The 25,948-nt window shown below is 39.8% G+C and overlaps 1 protein-coding gene across 1 annotated transcript in view; it reads left to right on the top strand.

Moving 5' to 3' along the window:
- Nucleotides 1-25,948, top strand: part of ADAMTS16 (ADAM metallopeptidase with thrombospondin type 1 motif 16) — a 174,710-nt gene that overhangs the window by 64,347 nt on the left and 84,415 nt on the right. The window contains exons 10-13 of the mRNA XM_024752503.1: nt 693-852; nt 2,347-2,452; nt 9,692-9,829; nt 17,555-17,708. Coding sequence (XP_024608271.1) covers nt 693-852; nt 2,347-2,452; nt 9,692-9,829; nt 17,555-17,708 — 558 coding nt within the window. The remainder of the gene's footprint in view (nt 1-692; nt 853-2,346; nt 2,453-9,691; nt 9,830-17,554; nt 17,709-25,948) is intronic.

The following is a 25,948-nucleotide window of genomic DNA, read 5'->3' as shown; positions in this document are numbered from 1 at the left end:
CATTTACCAGGACTTCGGGTAGCCTTCACTCTGATCTTTCACTGCTGATCTATTAGAACTTGGTATATATGGATAAGGTGAAATGCCATCTGTATAGTTTCCTTCTAGTTCCAGCCTATTTGCTAGAGATAAAGCTTTGTCAGTTGAGCTGCCTCTTCTCATAAACATGGTGCCTCTGCAGGAAAGTGACTTAATTTAACACTGTAATAATAGCTCTTAGAAGAGTTACACATTTGAAATCTTACTTTGCCCAACTTGGTTATGAAATAAACACAACACCATCTGGGTGTGTTTTTGTGTATGTGCAAAGTCTCGTATAAACGATTCTGTTGCCTTATATAATTTTTCAGTGTTTTATAAAGACTTTGAATGTGAACATTTCATGCACAGAAGTCATCTTTCTTGGGTCATTGAAATGTGTTCAGAGTCAGCAAATACATCCCAACTGTTTTGGTACAGAACTAGAGAAATAAACATGAGTGTCTACACTGAGTCTGTACAGGTTTTATATATGACACCCTCCTTTGGATTTTAACACATAAAATGGGTAAATTAGTTTCTGCCATCCAGATCCACCTGTGTAACTGAATCCAAGTTAGTGCTAGTTTTCTGTGATGACAGAGCCAGTAACAACTGCATGACAACATGTTTTCTTCCTGTTATCTCGGGCTCCTGGTCTGTCTCCTGCATAGCCAGGGCTAGTGATAAGCCATCATGCGGACCACACCTTGAGCAGCTTCTGCCAGTGGCAGTCTGGATTGATGGGGAAAGATGGGACTCGCCATGACCATGCCATCTTACTAACCGGCCTGGACATATGTTCCTGGAAGAATGAACCCTGTGATACTCTGGGTAAGACCCTCTGCCAGGGTTTTGAGAAACACATGTGTGCTGTGTGCCTTCAGTGGCCTAGGATATGGAGTATTTTTGCCCTCATTCCGAATCTGTAAGCTGTAGCTGCTGCTGGGTGGAATTGTGAGGAATAAACTCCCTTCCCTGTATAAACTGTGGCCAAACAGAAGAGTATGCATTTATTCACCAAAATCAGTTCTTTCACAAGAAAAGGTCTCTCACAGATTCAAGAGCTTCTATCTCTTCTAATTTAAGAAATAATTTCTTCCATTTCTTCTTCCAGTGGTGAGAATAGGGTCAACAGATTCAAGGGTGTCTCATTCTATGAAAAAATAATAATACATTTATGAATATATGTAGAGATACTACAACAATATTGGATCCCTGATTTTTCCATTTCTCTATGACTATCCCAATCTTAGCCATTTTTCAACATGTTTATTAGGCTGGGTGTATCTTGGTGGTGTTTTATAATATGATACAAGTTTTTTATACTTTTCCAAATAGTGTAAAGCACAGTGTGCTACTGAGCAAGGCTCTCCTGACCTTTTTTCCTAATTCTCCATTTCTTCCCAAGATCTTAGGGAAGAAGGGTCTTTATTACAAAAACATTCAGATAAGACTTGGTTTAATAGAGGTTAGTCCTGACTACTTGTTCCCAGAAAGCCCTGAGTGCAAGGTGGACCCTGGGCTGCCTCTGAGGACTTAGAATTCAGGAGGTTCCCACCCTGCACATGATAAGCTCACTGGGCCTAAATTGTACAAATAACGCGGTTTACACGGAAGACTTGCTTTCGTTCTGGGGGCCTGGAATTTTGGCCCACTCCAGGCGGGGGTGCTATGTGACCAGCCCCCAAACAAAGGCGAGGGCTTTGTGTCTCTAATGAGCACCCTGGTGGGCAGTATTCCCCTTGTTGGAGGAATTAAGTCCGTTTGTGCGACTCCACGGCGGGAGGAAGCCCTGGAAGCTCGTGCCTGGTTTCCCCGGGCTTCTCCCCAGGTGCTTGTCCCTTCTGCTGATTTTACTCCGTATACTTCCATCCCTATTAAATTACACCCAGGAGCATGACAGATGCCGAGTCCTCTGCACCCTCCTCGAAGGTCCTCCACCGTGGAGTGGCCTTGGGGACCACCTGACACCCACTCTCTACAGCACTTTTCCTCAGGCTTTTGAGAACACAGTTGTTTATAGAAAAAGGCTGAAATTCTCCATCTGCAGGGAATGCCTTCTTCAACTGTGCTGCCGTTGTAACCTGTAACTTGAACATTACATAGAACCATGGATTGGGAAGGGAAAACAGACCCCCTTCTCCCACATAATTCAGGGCCCTTTATATGATTGTCCAAGGGTTTCCTGTTTCATATTTCACCTGACAAAATGAGAACCAAATTTCTCTAAAGGACAGAGGTAAATACACACACACGACACACCCTCTTTCTTTATTTTACTACAATATTGCTCCTATATGTTCTTTTGATCTTTATGTCCTGTAGGATTTGCACCCATAAGTGGAATGTGTAGTAAATATCGCAGCTGTACGATTAATGAAGATACAGGTCTTGGACTGGCTTTCACCATCGCCCACGAGTCTGGACACAAGTAAGTGCATCTCCCTGGGAGGATGGAGCCTGGGGTCCTCTGCGGACTGGAAGGTTGTCTAGAGATTCTGGTGCAGTAGCTCAAGCCGTTGAGGGGAATTCACACATTTGCAGCGAGAACGCCAGTAGGAAATGCTCACGTAGGCGCTTCTGTTTTATTTGAGTGTCTCGTCGCACACATTCTAAAGCTGTGGCAACACACATGTTTGCACTTTCCTCACTCCCTTCTTCCCTTCCTGCTCACACATGTGCATACAATCACAGACTACGGACTCTTCTGTCTCTGCTCCTTTGTCCTGGGTTTTGAACTTGGTCCTGTGAGCTCATCTCATTCCATGGTTAACTCCTACGGGAGGACTCCACGTGACTGAAGATGGTAACAAGCCAGCCCATTAGTAACTTACTATTCTCAAGTGTGCATTCTTATATCACTTTCAAAATTTGTAGAGATGGGTTTTGACTGGTGTGCAGAGTTTGGGGCATACAGGGAGGACAAGAGATGCAGCCTGGTGGGAGCTGGTTTGCTTCCCACATCCCCACGTTCCCACCATTGTCAGTTGTGAAATGGGGCAGCATCAGGGGGAGTGGGGAACACGGGGCTTTGGCACAGATGGATAGACACCGATGCAGGACAAGCTGCTCTCAGCAATGGGTGGCATGTCATTAGGATATCTTTTTAAGTGAGAAGCTTACCTTTATTCCTGTAGAATGAAACACTTCTGTCCATTACTTATAGTAGCTATTATTCTTAAATGAGATTTCTTAGTCTAATAATCTATAGGCTGCCTCACTTCGAGGCGCCATCTATTAAAAAAAAAGTTTTGCTCAGTGGGGCCCACTTGCTGATTTCCTGCAATTGCCCTGACTTATATGAGCATCAGCAGTGGTAACGCAAGTGTTTTCCTGCTGGACTGAAACTGTACTTGAAACTTCTAGAAAATTCACAGCCAGGAATTACAGCTTTTCTATTTTCACTTTCATCCTCATTTTATTTGCAAATTACAGAACTTGCAGAAGGCAATGTTTGTGATTTGGTCTTTGCAAAGTCGATTTCTCCATCCCCTGTTAGAAATTGTACTGAGGCCACTCATGTCATCCCGACCTGTTCAAAGCATCTGTGTGTGTGTGTGTGTGTGTGTGTGTGTCTGTGTGTGTGTGTGTGTTTGTACACATGTGTGCCTGCCCTTAATGGGCTCTCACAGAGGCCCTGCAGACTTTGGCTCTGTGTGAACTGATGACCTGAAAGTGAAGCTTATATCTCATTACTGATCCCTTCATCATTACAGGTAATGATTGACTTTTTCAGTGCCTAGAAAATTGCACCTACACTTTACAAAGCTTTCAGTTAAGTCATAATTGTGAATAGGCTGCTAGAGTTAAAACTTCAAAAAAACTCATTATTTTAACGACATGGGGCTCTTGCTGTCCTCTGAACCATACCTGAATTTAATTAAACAATCAAAGTAAGAAATATTTAAGTCATCAAGGGCTGAACAAATCAGCATTAGATAAGCAGTTGAGATTCAGGCCCCTGGTGCATCCAAGACGAGGCTCTCAGTCTTCCAGTCAACAAGTATTCGTGTTTGCTTTTATTTTTTTCTTAGAAGTCAACTATTAATATTTCCTTTCATCACTAGGGCTGGGTGTAGATGGAAAAAGAATTTCTTCCAAACAAGAGAAAAGTGTTTTTACTTGCAAGTGAGAATATAGATGGGAGGAAGGAAAGGAACTCTAGATTTGGATGCAGGCAAGTCCCACTCCTGATAGAACTGACCTCCAGGAAATGATCAGCTCCTTCTCCAGCACCTGCTGCTTAGAGAATATTGTACAAGAGTCAGGAGGACTGAGAGCTCTGAGTGTTTGACGTCACCAGTGAAATAGCTTCTGATCATATTGAGGAAATAGGAAATACATGTGGGAGGTGTGCACATAAAAAGCACGTGCTAATTGCCAAAATAAGTGATCATAATAGTACTAATAGTAGTAATAACGCTAATACGTGCTCTTTGTGGAGTAGTTTCACATGTAACTCTAAGCCTGGAAACCCCTGGGGATGATCTCTTATCTTCCCTTCACTAGCTGGGCAAGTAGCCTGGGCTGAACATTCAGCACAGGAGGCGTGGAGGAGCTGCAAGGGTCAGAGGTGAGCTGAAGGGGGCGTATTTCTAACACACTCTTAGCTGTGGCAACTGCATCAAATGAGAGGGGCCACAGCAGGGAAGATTCAGCAACCCAGCTCTGTGCATTTCAGGTGAATTGAAAACAAACACCTTTATTCAGTTTATTCATTTAAGAACTATTATTACTTGGAGAAGGAATCATAAGTTTAATGCATGGATCAAACAGCATGCCTTCCTCTTATCCTTGGCAAAGAGCTCTAAGCAGTCAATTTCTGAGCCCTGTACCTTAAGAATTAAAAAATAATTTTATATTTATAAGTCGTAAAACATCCTGTTTCACAGATGAATCTTACTTCTTCAGTTTGGTTTACATTCAGAGGACATTATTAAGGTGGAGGAGTACTTCTCTGTGCATTTCAGACACAGGTTTCCTAACCTTTAACTCAAAGAAAGATGCAGTTCATGCCCAGCTAGTTTCTTCTACGAGGTTCAGTTCTTTTTATCCTAAGACATTTTGTGGTTTCTACTGGAGAATCTGACCTAAAAATAGGAATTGCTAAGAACCAGTGTTTGGATCTGTGTTGGGAAGGGGAAAAGAGGGTCTGGAGCTGAAAGTGAGGTTGTGTGCTTTCCCTTAGTGTGTGGGACTGAGCCAGGACTGGTGCAGGGCCAGTTTCCTGCTTGTATTAAATCATTTGTCACAGGATGTGTGGTTTCCTAGATGCAGGTGTTGAAGAATTGGCACAGACACACTGAGAGTTCAACTACACATTTTGAAGAGTATGCCATCTGGGCATGGATCCACTTGAAAAATTCTCACTTGCCAAAGGAAGTCATGCCCTTAGATGGGTAGGGCCCTGGGACTCGTATTCTAGATACCCTGTGGTTCTCTGGCAGCCTGACAGTGACCAGGCTGCATCTCCTGATCTCCTCTTACGTGGGTTTCCATATGCAAAACCCGTAGAGCCTGTGAGAACTCAGCAGGCACGTGCAAGTGCAGTTTAAGTTGCATTGTTTGAGCTGAACATTCCTTGTATATAAAGTCAGCTTAAATACTTAATTTGCATGATCATTTCAGACCATCAAGACAATATTAAACATACTGTGCTCAGGAGTATTCATGATCCATCGTTCTGTCCCCTGTCTTTTCCATTACTTACTGACCCATTCACCAGGCACAATTTGCATTCTGCCAGCAAAGCACTGTGTAGCGTTCTATAAAATGACTAGTGATCCATGCCCTTCAAAGCCTAAAGAAAGATAAGGTAGGCATGGCATGCAAGGGGTCAAGCAGTGAGGGCTGTAGGCATTTCAAGAGATGCAAGGAAAATCAGGGAAATCTTCTGGAAAGAAACAGAGTTGGTGTGCTGATACCATTCAGTTCAACCATATTCGGCTGGTGATGTTAGACTCCCTTTCAAGCATGGGATGGTGATGTGTGCACCTCACTGATTTATGACTGTGCTCTGTCATCAACCTGAGCCCCTACAGCTGGGTCAGGGAGGTGCTGGGTGATTTTAAGGGTTTGCAGAATATTAAAGCAAGTGGCTGCTTAAAGATCACCTGGTCTGGTGATTGTCAGACTGCCCCCTAGGGAGCTCCAGCAGGTTGGAGCATCATTTCTTACCAATTTTATTTACTGTCATTCCTCCTAAGATTTTTGTTTGTTTCTGTGTCCAAAAAGTATTTGAAAACCGTTGACCCTTGGCTGAACTGTCTCCTCACCCCCCTACACACACACACACACACACACACACACACACACACGCACAAAATATGTATGCAAGTGATATCTGACATCTAGGTGTTGAGAGATTTGATCAAGACCACATTTGAATCTGGGAAAGATACATTTTGAATTTTCCTTTTTGACATGCATGGTGCCAGGTATTCTGAACAGTTTAAGAGGAAGGTTTTATTATCCCATTTTATAGGTGAGGAAACTGAGTCTCAGGGACTTGAGAAATTTGCCCCAAATCAACCCACTTGTGAATGACAGGATCAAGACCTGATGGAGGTTCCCCCGCCTCCACAGCCTGTGTTCCCCCAGGTTAGCTGACCTGCCCTGGCCCTGAGCGTCCCACACGACTGCTGTCCCCATGTCCACTTCCCGTCTCTCGGGGAGGATGGGTTTGCTTCTTGAAAAGCCTGCATCAGGCTCTGGACAAGTAGATCCTACCTGTGGTGCTATCATCACCTCCAGGGTGTGATTTACCATCCAGATGACTTTGACCCATCCTTGCTTTGAAGGGTTTCTCCTTTCCTTGACCTACTGCTATCTGATCAGCTTAAAATATTGGTACAACCTCTAAAAAAGCTTGGCTGTTCATCATTCTGGGTATATCATTAGTAATAAAGAAATACTTGCTGATGTAATTGAATAACTCAAGAAAATTCTATAGAAGACGTTAAGAGCATCTGATACTGAATATAATTCTCAAGTCCAAGTTAATCTGAAATTATGTTTACATTTGGGTATTTGAGTTGGTGTTGTAGCTGGAAAGTTGTTCTTTATTCATTCAACAAACATCGGTGGAGCACCTGTCACGGACTAGTGAGTCCACTTGCACTCGGGCTCTGAGCATTGTTAAGAAGAGCCCCTGTAGATAAGGAAGAGAAAAACGTGCATTGTTTTAACATATAGGGTGGTAACCACTTTGAATAAAGTATTATGAGTCATGGAAGCAAAAAAAAAAAAAAAAAGTCTGGTAATGTATAACTTGAATAGTAATTTTATTTCTTAGTTGTTAAATACCAACCTTATCTTCAAAATGTGCCCTATTCATTCTTCCATGACTTTATTAATGTTAATATCAACTGTGATTATCGTATGGTATTTTCATGCCACTGTGCTAACACCCACAACAGTGCAGAATATAGGATTTGTACTGCTTGGAAAAGCAACTCGAGACATAGTAGTGCTGAAGTTTGGGTGGGCATCAGAATCACGTTATTGTGGTAAGATTCACCCAAATGCCAGAGCCTAACCCCCAACTTACTAAATCAAAAATCTAACAGGGTGGGCTTTGGGGAGGCACATGTGTGGTGCATTTCCCAGATATTCTGATACTCAAAAAAGTCTGAGAATCACTGAAAATGCCTTAGATGAAAATGGTTAAGACCAAGGTGTCCCCAGACCTGGGATGTTGTGGCTTTGAATTCCTTAGAAATGTAGGCAGAAGTGGTAGCAAATTCATCTAGGGCACTCGCAGGACCCTAATTTGTCTTCTTTATATTCAGGTCAAAGGCTAACCAGGGGAGGGTACTTTGTTATTTCGTTTTTATCACTTTCTCCCCAAAGCAGCCTCTGCGTGAATCCTCTCCATCACCGTGGCACATTTCTCCGGCCATGTGGTTACCCTCACCTTGATTGATTGCTTCTAATAGAACTTCAGAGAATGGGTGGAGGCCGAAATGACCACAACTACATCACCCTTGGTACTGAGCTGGAATTTTGCAGAAATTCGACAATGTTTGTGCGCCAGATTTCCTTGGACACACCCTTCAATCACGCTCCGGTTACACTATTGCAGGGGTCCCGCCTGGTCTCTGACGTCAGAGTGTCGGGTTCCAGTCCGGAATCTGAGACCCTGGACAAGCCTGTCTCCAGCCCTCAGTCTTGCTGTCATTGTAGGCTTGTAGGCTTGTAGTAAGATTCGGGTTAGAAAATATAGGTAATGTGCTTAATATCTTGTCTGAAAAATAGTGCTTACAAATAGGAGTTGTCATTTTTACTGATATTATTAAACAGCTCTAAGTAAAAACAGTTAAGTCTTCAGCTTCGGACACAAGTGCAGATTCCCTGGCCCCCTTTTGAAGCCCACTTCCCCTGTGTTGTTGTCTCCTATCCCTGTGACCCTCCCTCCATTCATCCTGGGATTCTTGGTGGCAGAAAGCCCACAGATGCAGTAACCCACCTGTCCTTCTTTGCTTTCTCCCCTCTTGCTTTTTCCCTGCCTTCTGTATCCCACTCATTCAGAACTGCTCTCTGGGAATCCATACAGTGATCGGGTGGGTACCAGACATTAATGGCCAAAAATGGCTTGACTCTCCAAGGATGTATCTACCCTAATGGAAAGTCTTCAAGGTCACGGAGCTCCCAAATCCCTGAGGCTTTCTTCCCAAGGTAGTCAGTTGTGCTCTTCTGAGGTGGGTGAAGATGGTAACATGAGGCTATCCCACAGGGCTAGCTTTAGAAAGTTAAGAAGAAGAGCCTACTTGGTGGGGAGAGGTAGCAACTCAGTCAATGGGATTCTTATAGGTGCAAGGCTGCAGTTTTCTCGAGTGACAGTAAGGGGTTGCTGTTGGCATTGTGGGATTTGAACATCTGCAAAGGACCCTATTAAGAGGTCCTATAGCCACTGTAGCCTGAGGTGTTCCCATATACTAAGCTAGAGCTGGAGGCCCAAAGTGGTCTGGTTTCAGCCAAGAGTAACAGACGTACCTTCAAACAACGCCTGCAGATAAACACCACCACAGCTACTCACTGGAGTTCCATGGCGCCACTTCCTCCAAAGGGATGTAGGGAGTCTGGTCAAGTACTGGCCTGCTGTCACAGCCTCCAGCAGTGAAGACCTAGCATGCATGAGCTGGATCAGCACTGGGTGTAGGGACAAAATGTCAGCACCACCAAGAGGGGCAGTAGTGGTTTAGTAGTTCTTAAATTGTGTAAACCTCACACTCCCCTGTGGAGCCTGCATTTGTGTTTCTTACAAACACCTGGAAATTCTGACCATGGCTGGTGAGCAGCAAAGAGTGTAGAGAGAGAAGAAAGCAGTAAGAACACATCAGCTCTTTCAAGATCAAATAAACTGCCCTCTACATCCCACTAGAAATGCTTTTTTATAATTAAAATGTCTGCCTTTGGCAGACATCTGGACATGTGCTGTTTTGATGTTGGTGTGAACTTTCAAACAGCTGGACAAATGGTAGGTCTCCAGGAAAGGTCTGTGACCTTATGGATATTCTCCCCTGTTTGGCTGTTAGGACTCTTTCCTCTGCCTGCCAGGCATACAGGAGAAGGGGGCCCTTCACATTGTTGACTTGTGTTTGTTAGAGTGTGTTAGACAGTTGAAACTGTTATTTGTTTTGAAAGGCCCATTTCTTTCTCTCTCTCATAGCTTTGGCATGGTCCATGATGGAGAAGGGAACGTGTGCAAAAAGTCTGAGGGCAACATAATGTCCCCTACGTTGGCAGGACGCAACGGGGTGTTCTCCTGGTCACCCTGCAGCCGCCAGTACCTGCACAAATTTTTAAGGTATGAACCCCTAAAGCTGGTTGTGTATCTCTCTGTGCCTTTGATGTTCACTGCTGGGTCAGCCTAATCCTGTCCAAGAAGCCCCAGACCCAGGTGCCCCTTCCGCAGATGGTCCCCATTTAAAGGCATCTGGAGACATTCATTTGACCAAGGAGTTTGCCAAACACTTTCTTAGAGCCTCAATTTCTGCAAGCTTAATCTGACCTCATTTGCCCTTTAGAGTCAAAAGAATCCCTTAAGATACTTAGCAAACCAAAGTATTTGTCACTACCATTTGTTTTTTTTTTTTTTTTAATTCTTACTTCTATAACCAGACATTTTCAGTCCATGATTTTTTTAAATTTTTTAATGTTTAAATATTTTCTTGTAGTTTTATTGAGATATAATTGACATACCATGAATTATTATTATGTTTTTTTTACAAAATACATTTCTCATTAGGAGGAAAAAAAAAAGAGTATATAAACCTTCACCTGGGTCTAAAATCCTATAATTTTAAGAATTATTTCTGGAAGGTTTCATCATAGCTCTAATTCATTTAGGGTATAGAACATTAAGGGGGTACAGTTTGACCCGCTGAAAAAGAGATAGTCAGTAGATTTTAAAATTTTAGAGAAATAAGGGACTTTAAGAAACATTTTTAGATCGCTAGTAAAGTGGATTATCCCCCTGGTTTCCTCTCTTTCTTTCTTATTTTTTCAGTAGAGCCCCTCTTCTTTTTTTTCCTGCTGCACAAATTAACCCATCTTGTTTCTAGAACATCATTTGGGCAGGGTCTCAGCCCTATTTCTGTTGGTTTTACTCACCACGTTCTGTTCATTATCCTATGGATGGTTCCCTGTGCTCACCTGGGGCAGTGAGTGCACAGCTGGTTTCTCTTTCTTGCTGCCTCTTCCATCACCTCCAGACCTCATAACACATCTTCTGAGCTGCATCCTGACTACCAGCCTTGGGGACTCCAGCCTGCAGCTGTGGTCCTTCCTCACAGCCTTTCTTTGAGACCTCAGCTGAGATATTTTACCACTTAAAGGAATGATGGCTGCCTTCCATATTTTGTGCTACCCAGGAAGAGTGAGAATTTTGTAGATAATATCTGTACCCTGGTAACATAATATAAACCTATATTCTAGGAATATACACTTGATCATTTTTTTTAATTTCTATTACCCAAAAGACAATGTTCACATGACACAATCGGTCCTTCCAACATTTGCTGTTCCCTGTATGGTGTTCTCTTGGAGTCAAGTTGGGAATTGTTAGCACTTGTTTTAGCTTTTTCATGCACCTGTTCAAATGTGTGTGTGTGTGTGTGTGTGTGTGTGTGTGTGTGTGTGTGTCTTTGTGTGTGTGAAGGACTCTGCTTTCCCTAATAAAGAAGATAATTCACTTTAGCTCACAATGCTCTTATTTGTATTAACAAGGAAATTTTTGAGTTTTCTATATCCCAAATCCTTTCTATAAACTTCTACATTCTTTTCTTAAAATTTTACTTCTTTTTCATCTTAATGGCTATGATGAAGATATATAAACATTTTTAAATTTTTTGAAATATGCTCTGACAACTTGAAAATCCCAGGGATGCAAAGTATGGGCATGCAGTGAGAATCAGCATCATGAAAGAGTCCAGAAAAAGTTTTTAAACTGCCAAGAAATATAGGAAAACTCACAGAAAGGAAATAGTTATAGGCTTAGAGAATAATTATTTTGATGACATTAAATATGGGCTGTAATCTTCAAATCAGAATAATATCCTGAGAATACTTATTGAGATTCTGGAGTTCAAAGACATTTTGTCCAGTGATACTGGAATGGTTAAACATATGCTGAAGTATGCTCATTTGCTTTTGTGCCAATCAGTAAAACCCTTCTGTAGCCATGCAGTAACAAACATTTATTTTCAGGGACTTTACTGATTTTTTTGGACCACATAATAATAAAAATGCAAGATTTTACATGCTCCCAAATTTGATTTCTCAAAAGATTAAATTTTCCAAGAGAGCCTTTCATTGTCAAATTCACTCTTAAGATTAATTGTACTTGAGATGTCTAGTTGTGAATTGGACGTGTCCCCAGTGCATCAATCCTGATTTTTCATTGGCTTAATGAACCTGAGACCATCTTTTTTATATGTTTGCTGACTTCCTGATTTGTAAGTAATCAAAATACTGTTATATTCTCCACCAATTAGTTGGCAATTTGGACATGATCCCAACAGTGAGTAAGGATAAACGGCCAACTTTACAAAGATGAATCTGTTCTCCTTTATGATCAGCCTAGCATTGGGTACACGGAAAAAATATATATAATAAGGGAACTCAATTAGCCTGAAGTTGTCAGCACAACTTTTCTCTATACTCGGTAGAGTCAAGAAGGACAGATATGTTTTTGCAGCAAATTCCTCAACCTCATCAATAAAGACATATGTCATTTCCTATGGGCAGACACAGACCTCATCACATTCACTCATGTCTGTATCCGGGAGGCTTAAGACTTAGGGAAATTTTAGCTCGTTATTTTAAACTTAATGACAACATGGACTCATCTTCAATTTGCTTCTTAAAAACCTGAATCATGCACTTCTGATCAGTGATCACACCTCCCCGCTTGTCATACGAATCTGCATCCATACATGAGAAAGGTCATCATAGGAAAGCAGGAATTTGAGGGATGCCCTGCCATACCCCAGACCACCCTGTCGATGGGAAAACTTGATTTGGCCTGAAAGAGTATGTTTGGGGGCATAATAGAAATAATACATTTCAGTTCACATCTTGCTCTGCTGTATAATGTTCGTCTTAAGAAAAATAAACCAGCGAGTCATGGCTGAGTGCAGTTTCTGTGAGACTGGAGAATGGGCACTGCCGTGTCGTTGATCAGCAAGGGAATCAGAGCTCATGTGCCGATCAGGTCTTCATCACTATGCCGGGGAAGGCCTTGGCCTTGGCAGCTAATATAACCTATAACCCATTGTCTCTCTTGGAAAAAGGGGGGATACAAGTAAAAGAACTCTCGAGCTCTTTAACGTTTTATGGTTCATGAATCAGAGTGGGAAGAGGACTTTGAAATACTGTTGCAGAACCTCTGGCCTTGCCTTACTTCCTTCATTGACATTGTATATGTAGTTAAACACATATATAGAAAAGTACAAAATTATGAGCATATAACTCAGTAGCTTTTCACACAGTGAACATTTTAGTGTAACTTCTACCTAGATCATGATATGGAGCACGTTACAGTAGCCAAGTCATGGAAACAGTCTAAGTGTCCTTCAATGGATGAAAGAGTAAAGAAGGTGTGAGATGTATGATGTATATGTGGTATTTATATGTGTATATGCACTGTGTCTAATTATATCTATCTATCTTCCTACCTGTCTACCTATCTACACACACACTGTCATATCATTCAACCATGAGAAAGAAGGAAATTCTGTCATTTGTGACAACATGGATGGTTTTTGAGGGCATTATGCTGAGTGAGATAAGTCAGAGAGAGACATATACTGCATGATCTCACTTACATGTGGAATGTTAAAAAGAAAATCAAACTCTTAGAAACAGAGAGTAGATTGGTAGTTTCCAAGGGCCAGGTGAGTGGGAGAGAGCTAATGCGTGAAAGTGGTCAAACTTCTAAAGATGAGGTGAATGAGTTTCTGGGACTGTCATGTACAGCATACTGACTACAGTCAACAACACTGTATTTTATAGTTGAAGTTTACTGAGAGAGTACATCTGAAAAGTTCCCACTACCAAATAAAAGTTCTAACTTTGTGAAGGGATGGATGTGTTAACGAACCTAAAAAAAACATGGAACACCGCTCTCCCCCCCAGAATACCCTTCCCCAATGCCGTCATCACCTCCCTCTTCCCCACAGACAACCATTCCTCTGACACAGACGCCACCGTAGACAGTTTTGTCTGGTTTTGAACTTACTATGAATGGAGTCATGAGTTATGTGCTATTTTGTGTCTGGGGTCTTTAGCTAAATATTTTGATTTTGAGATTCATCCTTGTTTCTGCATAAAAATATGATATTCATTTACTTATTTTTAATTGCGTGGATATGCTCCAACTTATTAATCCATCCTGTTAGTGATAGACATTTGCATTTCCAGTATTTGACTATTATAAGAAATGTCACTGTAAATATTCTTTTGGCTTACACATATATCTGTGAGTATACAGAGCAGAGAAACTTTGGGGTCATAAATATATATGTACAGTGTCAGTAGACACTGCCAAATAGCTTTCCTAAGTGGCTGTGCAAAGCTACAATCCCACAAGCACTTATGGATATTCAGATGGTTCCACAATCTTGCCGACACTTGATCTCGCTGGTCTTTTTCATTGTGGCCAATCTTGTGGGTCTGTGGTGGTGGATCAAAGTGGTAATTAATGAGATTGAACACCTTTTCACATTTTAAAGGCTACTTTAAAAACCTCTTTAGTGAAGTGTCTGTTCAAATCTCCTGCACGTGTTTTTGAAATTAAACTCCTTTATTTTTCTTATCTCTTGTTGGGAGTACTTTATACATATTGAGTAGGAACACTTTGTGCATTACTGGAAATATGTATTGCAAATATCTTCTTTCACTCTATGACTTAGTATTTACACAGTATTTACACTTTTAGTGGTGTCTTTTGATAAACAGAAGAGTTTTCTTATGTTTTTAAGGGAGTCCAAATTATTCATATTTTTCCTTTAGGATTAGCACTTTCTGTACACCACTGGAAAAAAACTCTGCTTACCCCAGAGCCATGAATATATTCTTCCACAAGCTTTGTTGTTTTGCTTATCACGTGTAGGCCACCTGACTTTTGTGTAGGGCATGCAGCAGAGTTCAAACATATTTTGTCCTGGTGGATATCAGGTGATTGTAAAATGGCTGCAATGCTTTTCCTTCATGCACCCACACCCTGTTGTATGCCTGTGCCCACCTCACTGACTCTGGGCTTAGCTGTGTGACCTGCTTTGGATGAGGGGCCAAGTGCAAACATGCCCAAGCATGAGCCCAGCCAGAAGGATCAGGGGTGGGATCTGCTCATGGCTCTTCAGATGCGATGCTGACCAGAGCCGACTTTCACATCACAGTGTTGACGTGTGTGTGTTGCTGTGTCTCTCCCTGCATGGGACCTTCCAGGCCCCTAGTCTGTGCACTAGACCAGATAGGCACCTCATCCTCAGGGCCATGTACAGATTCTCTGTGGCTCCTTTGAAAGTTTACATGTCTTTTGTTTTCAGGTTACTTTTGACATTTTTCTGTGATTTTGGTTTTCTGTAGAATTTCTTTCATGTACCCACGCGTATTTCTTTTTCTTTTTCCTGCTTGGGGTTTTAGAACGGCTTACATCTGTGGTTTATTGTCTTTCATCAGTTTTTGAAAATGTTCAGACATTTTATCTACAAATATTGATTCTGACCCTTTCATTCTGTCTTCTCCTTTTTGGATTCCTGTTGTGTAAATGTTAGAACTTTTCACAATTCCTCACATACATATTTTGTGTATATTCATTCTCTGGTGAAATTCTCTATGTTAACCTCTATCTTCTCAAAGCTAATAACCATAATAATGTTAAAGCCCATCTCTGACTACTCCAGTATCTGGATTCCTTATGAATCTGTGTCTATTGTTTGTGTATTCTCTTGGGTTTCAATATTTTGGTCTCATCTCCCAATACATTTGGTAATTTTGAACAAATGAAGGATATTGCTAATGAAAAAATTAAAGACAAGATAGAGCCCCGAATGATGTTATCTTTTCTTTCTAGCAGACGGGGCAGTTGCAGTTTATCAGTAAGTCACTTTGGGGTTGAGCTGATGTCACCCTGGCATTCGGTCTTCCTAAACCGGCCTTTCACGTTATTTCTTTACTCCTTCCGCAAAGACCTAGTATGGCTTCCGTGAAAATCTTGTTTACCAGGGTCGACCCACAATTTCAATCTTTATCTCCCAGCCCCACCAGATTGCCAACACCTTGCTCAACTTCTCAGCCTCGTAAGGACCACTTTCCACTCGGCCACTAGGCTTCTTAGCATCTTTATATGACTCATTAAATTCCTTGAGGAGAAAAATATTCCTGGGTGTTGGGTTCACTTCTCTACTTTCCTTTGCTCTGGAAATGTTCATCCCTCATGTTCTTTTTACTTTGATAGCCTTCTGATGCCTGTAGAACAATCAGTCTCATACGTGCTGGTCCACCATAGTTAAAAGTGGAAGTCTTCTTTGAATTAAATTTTAAGGATGAATAAAAAATAATAGGTTACATTTGATCAAACTATAAAAAATCCTGAATCTGTGAACTTTAAAAAGTTTTTTGTTTTTCAATCTCTTGCTTGGGTTCATCAATGTAGCTGACTTTTCCTAGTTTCCTTTCTATGCAATGGGAATAGTATTGCCAACCCTGATGTAACTTTAGGGAGATAATGGGGAACATCTAACTAGTATATAGGAATCATTTGAGATCATTAGAGAGAGGTGCTATGGAATTCCAAAGTTACCAAATCACTCCTGTCATGGAGTTTTAGTTATGCTTTTATTCATTTTTCTCTACTTATAGACCCTTACATCATGATCATTGTAGCAGTAATAGAAAGATCATCTATTCAACACTCACAGTGAGCAAGTCACTGTTCTTAGCACTTTCCTAGCCTTTGATTTGATCTATTAAAAGGCTTGTGACCTCCTTGCATGTATGTTTAATGTCCTGTCCACAGTGACTGGTGCCCTTCCTCATGTTTTATGTATGTGGATATTAATTAAGGGCACACATGCATCCGTGGGCTTCAAGGCAATAGAATCTGGGACCTGGGTCCTGGAGACTGGGGCCAGAAAGATTCCGATCAAGGTGGACAACCACACAAAGAAAAGTCTGGGGATGCTTAGGCAGATCTACTGTTGTTAAGTTTATTGTGATTACAGAGGTGTTTTGTTTTTGTTTGTTTTTAGTTTTTGCTTATTGAAATTTATAAATAATATTTAGTTGCTATTTGCAAACACTTGTTTCCCCTCCCTCCAAATGCAAAATTTATACCAAAGCCTGTCTCTGGTAGGGAAGAGGATACCCTATTTGTAGAGGAAGAAATCTTTAGTTGGCCTTTAGCCCATCTTCTAGGGAACTTAAGGAGAATTAATTTTCTTCTTGACTTTGGAATCTAGTCAGAAATCAGCCTGTGTATAGAGCATTTCTGGTGGAAATCATTGCCATGCTCCACGTGGAAGCTGGAAGCTATTGTGCAGGAAAGGAAGGAAGGACGGAAGAAAGAAAGAAAATTCCAGCCTTTGAAATTGGCTGATTGTGTTTTGCTGTTTATAGTGCCCATTTCATCTTTTTATTGTTCCTGGCAAGAAGTGTACTTTTTAAGGTGTCTGTTATAGAAGCTCCTCACATCAAACGTCTGGTTGCATTATCCCATTTCACTCTCCCCATGATAGGTTTCAGAAATCTGATGAAGAACAAATTGCCTCCCTGGAAAAGGTGAAACATATTATGAACAATTTCAGAAATGTGGCCTCTATCTTTTAAGAGAATTAAGATAAATGTTATATTGGACCTCAGGAGAAAAATGTCCCCTCTTCTTTATACAAGACATGTGGTAAAATTGCATGAGAAAGGAAAGGCATGATTGAATTACGTGTAATTACATGTAATTCAATCATTGAATTACGTGATTGAAGTTACATCTTTGGTAATTTCCGGCATCACCAGCAGTTCCTCTTTGTTTTAGCACTGCCCAAGCTACATGCCTTGCAGATCAGCCAAAGCCTGTGAAGGAATACAAGTATCCTGAGAAGCTGCCGGGAGAGTTATACGATGCAAACACACAGTGCAAGTGGCAATTTGGAGAGAAAGCCAAGCTCTGCATGCTGGATTTTAAAAAGGCAAGTGACTGTTGGCAGATGTTCAATGTAGAATTCTTCATAAAACCATTTTATTCAGTGAAGCTGACATTGATGTATTCTGCGTTTATTGGGTACCTACCAAATGTCAAATCCTGTATGTTAGGGCTGGTCCTATATAACAGGAAACACATGTTTTACTGGCAAAGAACATGACAGTGGATACTGTTGTGGGGATCGGTTTCCTCTCAAGTACTGACTTGGCCTGTTGGGTCCGTTCTTTCTTCCTGATTTACCACGCGGGAGCTCAGCAAGAACGCTTGGTTGGGTAAGATGACAAATTAATATACTGCATTCCTTTCAACGGTATCTAAGGAACAACGTCCCCCCACGCCCTTACCTTCCTCAGAAATAGACAAAGTTTACTAGAAAGAAGTAGCCTATCTCGGACTTCTGATTATTAAATTCCTCAAATTAAGTGTTTCTAGAGAAGTCTTTCATAGAACTCCACTGACCCCAGGAACACCAGAAGACTGGTTTCCTCATATAAATTCCTCATATAACACAGAGACATGTGCTCTCGCTAGACAAGGGAAAATCGAGATTTCACAGCTTGCCCTACTAAACCACTAGGAAAGCTACCCATAAATTAAATGAAATTAACTATTTTTGAGGTTTCTTTTATTCTAGTTTATAAGGAAATCAAGAGGAAAATAGACAAAAATATAGAGTCTTCCAGAAACCTCCAACATTTCAGAATGCACTGAGAATATTCCCAATTTCAATCTAATGTGATAATCTTCTTTCTTCGAAACTAAAGTAGATCTCCCCCCAAAAGTCAATTACAGCCATGTGCCAGAACTGGATTCTTATCTCCTCAGCTAGGTAATCTCAGCTGGGAACAAGAATAATAAACCAGTCAGCATCAGCATATATTCCCAATGTTGCTTTTTCATTGGCAGAATATGTGAAATCCCTGAGAATTTTTTGCGTGTCACTCTCCTGTTTGCTAAGGAAAAGGAGCATAAAATTTTTCTTTCAAAGCTGGAATGTTCTACATCATACTGCTGGTTTTCACATTATTTTGCTGTGACCATGGAGTATCCTCCGTGGTAAACTAGTGCCGTTTGGAAAATACAGGAAATAAGAAGTTAAATGCAGCAGGTTTTTTATTACTGAGGAAATATTTACCTGCAGGGAAATGTATTTCTTATAGGTGTACAATTGGGTTTTAACAAATGTATTCCCCCATGTTACCAGCATAAATCTAGAATATTCCCTTTTGCCCCTTTCCATTCAATCCCCTTCCCACCCCAGTAAGCAACCATTGTTCTGATTTCTGTCACTGTACTTTCACATTACTTATTCTGGAACTTCATAATTGCCAAGTAAAGTTTCACATTTTGCCATTAAATATGATGCTTTCAGTTTTACATAGTTACCTATTATCAAGTTGAAAAAGTTCCCTCCTGGTCCTATATTGGTAAGAGATTTTATCACAAACTTATGCTGACTTTTATAATACTTTTTTTTTCTGCATCTATTGATATAAATGTATTTTTCTCCTTTATTCTGTTAATGTAGTGAATTGTACTGATGGGTTTAAAATTATTTTTCATTGATTTTTGAATGTTAAACCAACCTATATTCCTAGGATAGCTTTACTTGGTCATAATCTATTATTCATTTTTATATTTTGTTGATTTGATTTGAGAATATTTTGTTCAGGATTTTTATATCTGTGTTCTTTTTTTAATTAATTAATTTATTTATTAATTTATTTATTTTTGGCTGTGTTGGGTCTCCGTTTCTGTGCGAGGGCTTTTTCTAGTTGTGGCGAACGGGGACCACTCTTCATCGCGGTGCGTGGGCCTCTCACTGTCGCAACCTCTCTAGTTGTGGAGCACAGGCTCCAGACGCGCAGGCTCAGCAGTTGTGGCTCATGGGCCCAGTTGCTCCGCGGCATGTGGGATCTTCCCAGACCAGGGCTCGAACCCGTGTCCCCTGCATTGGCAGGCAGATTCTCAGCCACTGTGTCTACCAGTAAGCCCTATATCTGTGTTCTTGAATAGTGTAATTTAGAAAATTTTTTTCTTAAAATTACCATTCAAGAATTTATATCAGGGTTATGCTGCCCTCAAAAAATGATTTGAAAGTGCTCCCTACTCCTTTGCTTTCTTGAAGAGCTTGTAATAAAATTGCTATTGTTTCTTCCTTAAAGTTTTATTAGAACTTACCAGTGAATCCTATCTGTGGGAAGGTTTTTGTAATCACTAATTCAACTACACTAACACATGTAGGGTTATGCAGAAGAAATTCCTAGCTAGACTGATCAGATTCATTGGAAAAAAAATTAAACATCAAAAAATGACACAGAAAGAGTCCTTTTCCAATGATTTTTTTTGTTTGTTTTACCTGTTTTTTTTTTGGGGGGGTGGGTTACCAAAATTTGTTTGTAATATTCTCATTTATCCCTTGAATGACTGAAAGGTCTATAGTGACATTTCTTCTTCCATTCCTAATAATGATAACATGTGTTTCTTTATCTCTTTTTCTTGGTCAATCTAACTAGAAGTTTATCAGATGAATAGTCCTTTCAAAGCATCAGTATTTATCTTTATTAATTTTTAATGGAAATATTTGTTGGGTTCTTTTCTATTTCATTAATGTCTGTTTTGTCTTTATAACATACTAAGGCTTAATGTGACTTTCTTTTCCTTGCTGTTTATGGGATAAATTTGGATCACTTACTTAAAAATGTCTTCTTTTCTAATATAACCATTTAAATATAATTAAAGCTAGTAATTTCTTTTTCTCAGCAGCATTATTAACATATATCCTGAACATTTTTAGATGTTGAATCTTTAATATTATTAGCTATGAAATGTTTTCTAATTTAAGTGGTGATTTCTTCTTTAACCCATGCATTATTTAGGAGTATATTATTTAACTACCAAATAATTGGTGATTTTCTAGACAGCTTATTAATTTTGATTTCTAATTTTGTTCAATTTTATCAGAGAATATACCCTATAAGCATACTTTTGAAATTTATTGAAACATATTTCATAGCTCAGCATTTGGTCTACCCTGGTGAACATTTATGGCCACTTGAAAGAATTGTGAATTCTGCAGTGGTCAGGTATAGGGTTCTAGATATATCTAGTTTGTTAATTTGTCTGATAATATTGTTTATAGCTTCTATATCCTCTGCAATATTTGGTACTTGTTATGTAACAATTTAATAATTTAATAGATATGAGTGTTAAAGTCTCTAACAAAGATTATGTATATTTCTATTTCTCCCATTAGTTCTATTAGTTTTTGCTTTGTATATTTTGAAGCTGGGTATTTAGGTGCATACACATTTAGGAATTTTATGTCTTCCTGACTCTCTCATTAATATACAATAACTTTATTTTATTGTTGATAATGTTACTTTCCCTTGAATTGTACTTCATCTTATGTTAATTAGCCACATCAGCTTATTTAGGAATACTCTTTGCATGATATCTTTCCCCACCCTTTTACTTTCCATTTCTCTGTGTTTTTATATAAAATATGTCTGTCATAGCATCCTTTAGTTTGGCATTGCTTTTCTATCCAGTTGAACAATCTATAGCCTTCCACTGGGATGTTTAATCCATTTATATTTAATGTAATTATTGACATAGTGGATTTAAGTCTACCATTTTGCTATTTGTTTCCTATTGTTCTCTTCCTTTTTGTTTGTTTTCTTTTGGATTAAACATGCTTTTAAAAATTCTATGTTTGCATCAATTTGCTTTTTAGCTATATTTTCTTGTATTTTTAGTGGTTACTCTAGAGATTACAGCTGCATCTTTAATTTACAACCTACATAGAATTAGCATCATATCACTTTATGCAAAATGCAGGAGGATCCTTACGACAAATAGGTCCATGTATCCCTCTTTCACAGTATGTACTATTGTCATCATGTATTTTATTTCTATGCATGCTGTAAACCACACAACACAATATTAAAATTTTTGTTTTAAAATAATGGGTTGCTTTAAAATAAAATAGGGTCATCTTTTATATTTACCCACATGTTTGCCATTTATTATTTATGCTTTCTTATAGATCAGTTTCAAATTATATCATTTCCTTAGGGGATGAGAAACTTCCTTTAACATTTCTTGTAACACAATCTGTGACCACAAAGAACGTCAGGTTTTCTCTATCTGAAAATGTCATTAACTCACCCTCAGTTTTGAAGAACACTTTTTCTGAGTACAGAATTCTAAATAGTTTATTCTTTTTTTTTCCTTTAGACACTTTAAAGATATAATTACATTTTCATCTGGACTCAGCTGTTTCTGATAAAGTGTTTGTGATCATTTGTATATTTCTTCTAACATTTCTAATCATTTGTTTAGACAATTCAGCAAGCTATGCATTTGGGTTATTTTAAGTTTCAGTTCCAGAATTACTATTTGGTTCTTTTTTTATAGTCTACATTTTTTTTAGGGAATGTCCCATTTTTTCACTTATTATGTCCATTTTTTAAATATATTTATAACATATTACATATGCTACAATTATATATTGTAACATATTGTTATTTTATGTTGCATGTATTTATATTATGTTATTATAATAGGTGAATCCTTTTGATCCCCTGAGGTTTGTTTTACTCTTCCTTAGGGCTCATCATTTCTGGTTTTTCCTTAGCCCTAGAGCATGGCCTGTACTCTAGTTTGTGGTTCTTACTCATGAGACATGGACGCCTGGGATGCTTACTGAAGTCTCTCCACTTTATGTGGCCAGAACACTGCTGTCTCCTAGCATTGTGCATCTCTGTCTTCTAGCCCTTATCAGCTTTCAGCCTAAAGCTGTTGCCCTCTTCCAGGCCACTTGGAGTCTCATCCTGTGCATCAACCATTCACCCACCAGATAAGGACCTGCAGGAAATCCTCATGGAGACCTCTGGTGCTCCCTACTCAATGCAGCTTTCTCCTTTCTAGTCCCATTCCCACAAATTCTAGCTACTTCTGCAGCCCCAACTCTGATCTACGCACCCTCCATTCAGTGAGACTGCTGTTGTCTTCATGGGAACCATGTCTTTGCACCATGGTCAGCAAAGTGTTCCCAGAGAGAGAGCTGGGCAAAGTTGATGCCCACCTTACAAATTCCCTTCTCTTGAGGACCATGTACTGTGTTGCTTGTTGCAAGAGTCTGAAACAACTGACCAATACATTTTGTCCAGTTTTATAGTTTTTGCATGTAGAAAAGTAAGTGTGGTACCAGTTACTTCACCATGAACAGTAGAGAAAATACCTTTTGAAAAATACCCATTAAAGTCAATATTGTGAGCTTATTCCCTTTTCTGACTGAAGAATATAAAATAATAAATAACAAGGAAACTACCCAATGCCTCAACCAGTACTTGGCACTTATGGCCCATTCAGTAAGACTTTGCTGGGAAGGGTGATAGATGGATGGATGATGTTTTAGAAAGGGTTGAACCTTTTTTAAGTACCATGTGCCATTTAGTTTGGAAAGTTAAGAGATAACGTGAATGCATATGCATTCTTCTTTTGGATAAATAGATGTGTATTTGGTGTATATGTGTGGGTGTTTACATACTTGTTTATAAATCCACACACATATATGGCCATGGCTTTCTCTGTCCACTGATGACTTGTTGATAATCAAAATTAGTGATAAAAGCACACCACTGCTTGAAAAACAAATAATTACAATAAATTATATATCCTATTATAACATCATTTGTATATGCATTTTTAGTTTGTATTTTTGGAAAGTCTGATACTGACAGTTTGAGAAAACTAATCTGGTGGCATTCTATTCACAGTATGGAAATGCCACAATAAATCCAACACAGTCATCTGAAAATCTTTGTTTTATTTGGGGTATTAGGTTGCGATGTTAAACTTAACTAAGTCAGTATTATCAAAATAAGTCATTGTGAACGTAGCTCTTAAATTATGGGAAGGACTAGCAAGTGAGAGAGTCTTCATTAAAGAGAGTACAGTATTCCTTAACAGCAAAGATAAAAGCAAGCGTGAACTCTGTATGTGGTTCTCAACTTTCTTCTTGTTAAGTCAAGTATTAGTTATTTTAAACATTGCGTCATTATCAAGTTCCTATTCTGCTTCGTCAACATTGCTTGGTGGCCTGACCCTGCAGTCTGAGATGCAAGTTGCCGGAATTACTTTGAAATTTGATCACCTTAGTGTCCTGGGTACTGTTGGTAAATTGGGAACCCACCCTCCAATCCAGCAGGTATTGCATTCCAACTTCTTGGCCCTAGAACCATGATTTAATAGGGTCATTGTTCCAAGAGGACCCTGAAGTTTTATTAAGAATGTAATGACGTACAACCATAAAGCAGAATTTAATACAACCATTGTACATTATGTCCAGAAGTTAGCAGTTAGATCAAATTGTGATAAAACTGAGAGGAAGTAATAGTTTTTTGGTTGTTTATATAATAAAATAAACATTGTTTGAGGTACTAGAATTTTTTATTTGTTTTCCAGAATGGAATGTCACATTTTTATTAAATGACCAGCAGTTACATCTATAGGGCACCAAGGTCTCAAATCCTTTTTGACATGTTGGAACACAGTAACATGAATTATATATTTCAAGGCTCTTGTAACTCTGATTTATTTCTGCCTGGAGGCCTAGAATTGGGAATTGAGCAGCTTCCAGAATGAGGCTGAAATACACAGATGGCATAAGCTGGGCACAGACTGAGTTACAGTCACATGCTTTAGTGGTGAGCTGTCACCAGTATCCTATACTTGAGAGCTTCTTACTTAGAAAACTTAAAAACTATTGCCTTCAATAGTATCTTCCATCCATATTTCTTTATTCTGAAAAATGTTCCCCCAGACTACAATGTAAGAATATTATGAAAATCCTTTGAATAGCAGTCTAGGTGTAGTGTTTTCATATCATAATGTCACCCTCTTAAGTCATCTTAGAAGCGTTTATGATCACAATTCACTGATCACTATTCATTTCATTTTACACTAAAAATGTTCCTTCTCATTCTGTCCAAGGTTTCCATAGAAACAAACTAACAGATGTTCAACTCAGAAAGCATTTATTGAAAGCCAGCCAGGTACTAAACACTGTTCCAGGTATTGGTGACAAATACATAAAAATAATTTAGCGTTTTAAAACACCATTTATTTTATCATCTTGCATCATCCCTGAAACTGCCTCCAGACTTAGTACCACTGGTCCCCTCAGGCCACAGCCATGAACCCAGGCTGGGGACTGGGATTGAGCTCACATCTCCTCACACCTTTGAAGTGAGAAAGGACACTGACATGAGTTTGGTGCCTGTTAGGTGCCAGGCCCTGAGTTGGGCACATTACCTACCTATGACGCTTCATTCAGTCCCCAGGACAAGTCGATGGGTGGTTGCATTCAGGGAGGATACCGGGACTCTGCCTGCCCAGGTTGGCCATGCCCAATTCACACCAGACAGGCTTACCTTCTCGGAAGCCCAGCCCCTCCCCTGGAACACTGTGTCCACCCCCCGCTGACGCAACAACAGGAGCAGGTATCTCTGTCACATCCACCATTCACTTATCATTCACTCATCCATCCGTGTGTTCATCTGTCTGTGTGTGTGCACACCCAGCCACCTAAATCAGTAGGTCTCTGAACCAGCACTCACGGGCAGGTATGCCTACCCTGCACCACTGTCTGGATTCTGGCTTTGATCCACCATATTTCCACCCAGATATTAAGCCGGAGTCCACAAGTTCAGGTTTCAAGGGAACTTTATTTATATCCTGGTTTCTGTCACGATGTCATCCCGGGAAGCAAACAGAGCTTCCCAGTTGTCTCTTTGGAGACTTACAGATGCCCAGGCCCCTGCTTTTATGGATGCCTTGTGGTCCTCTTATGACTCGGATCTCTAACCACCGTTCTGGGCAAGAAGAGAGGTTCCCAGCACAGCATGCTAATTGATGTCATGAGAGCCAGGAAAGCACTAACCACCAGCGTGACACATTTGCCCCAGTGGCACTTAATGATTCTGGAGGACTCCCAAGAAAATGAAGTTTAGTGGTACAGTGATTGTAATCTTAAGAGGTTACTATGAATACCTTGAAATAAAAGCAATTAGTTGATATCAAAATTAAAACATTGAGAGTTTGCTTCTTCACAGTCCATGCTCTGAAAAGCTGTCTTATTAGTGAGAGAGATACAAGTGGAAAAAAATATAAGGCAGTGCCTTTAACAAATTCCTTAACTTTTAAATATATAACAAGTAC

Source organism: Neophocaena asiaeorientalis, unplaced genomic scaffold (assembly GCF_003031525.2).
Source record: "Neophocaena asiaeorientalis asiaeorientalis breed wild unplaced genomic scaffold, Neophocaena_asiaeorientalis_V1.1 scaffold52, whole genome shotgun sequence".
Lineage (NCBI taxonomy): Eukaryota > Metazoa > Chordata > Mammalia > Artiodactyla > Phocoenidae > Neophocaena > Neophocaena asiaeorientalis.
Note: the sequence above shows the minus strand (reverse complement) of the source record. Positions and strands in the feature narration are given on the sequence as shown.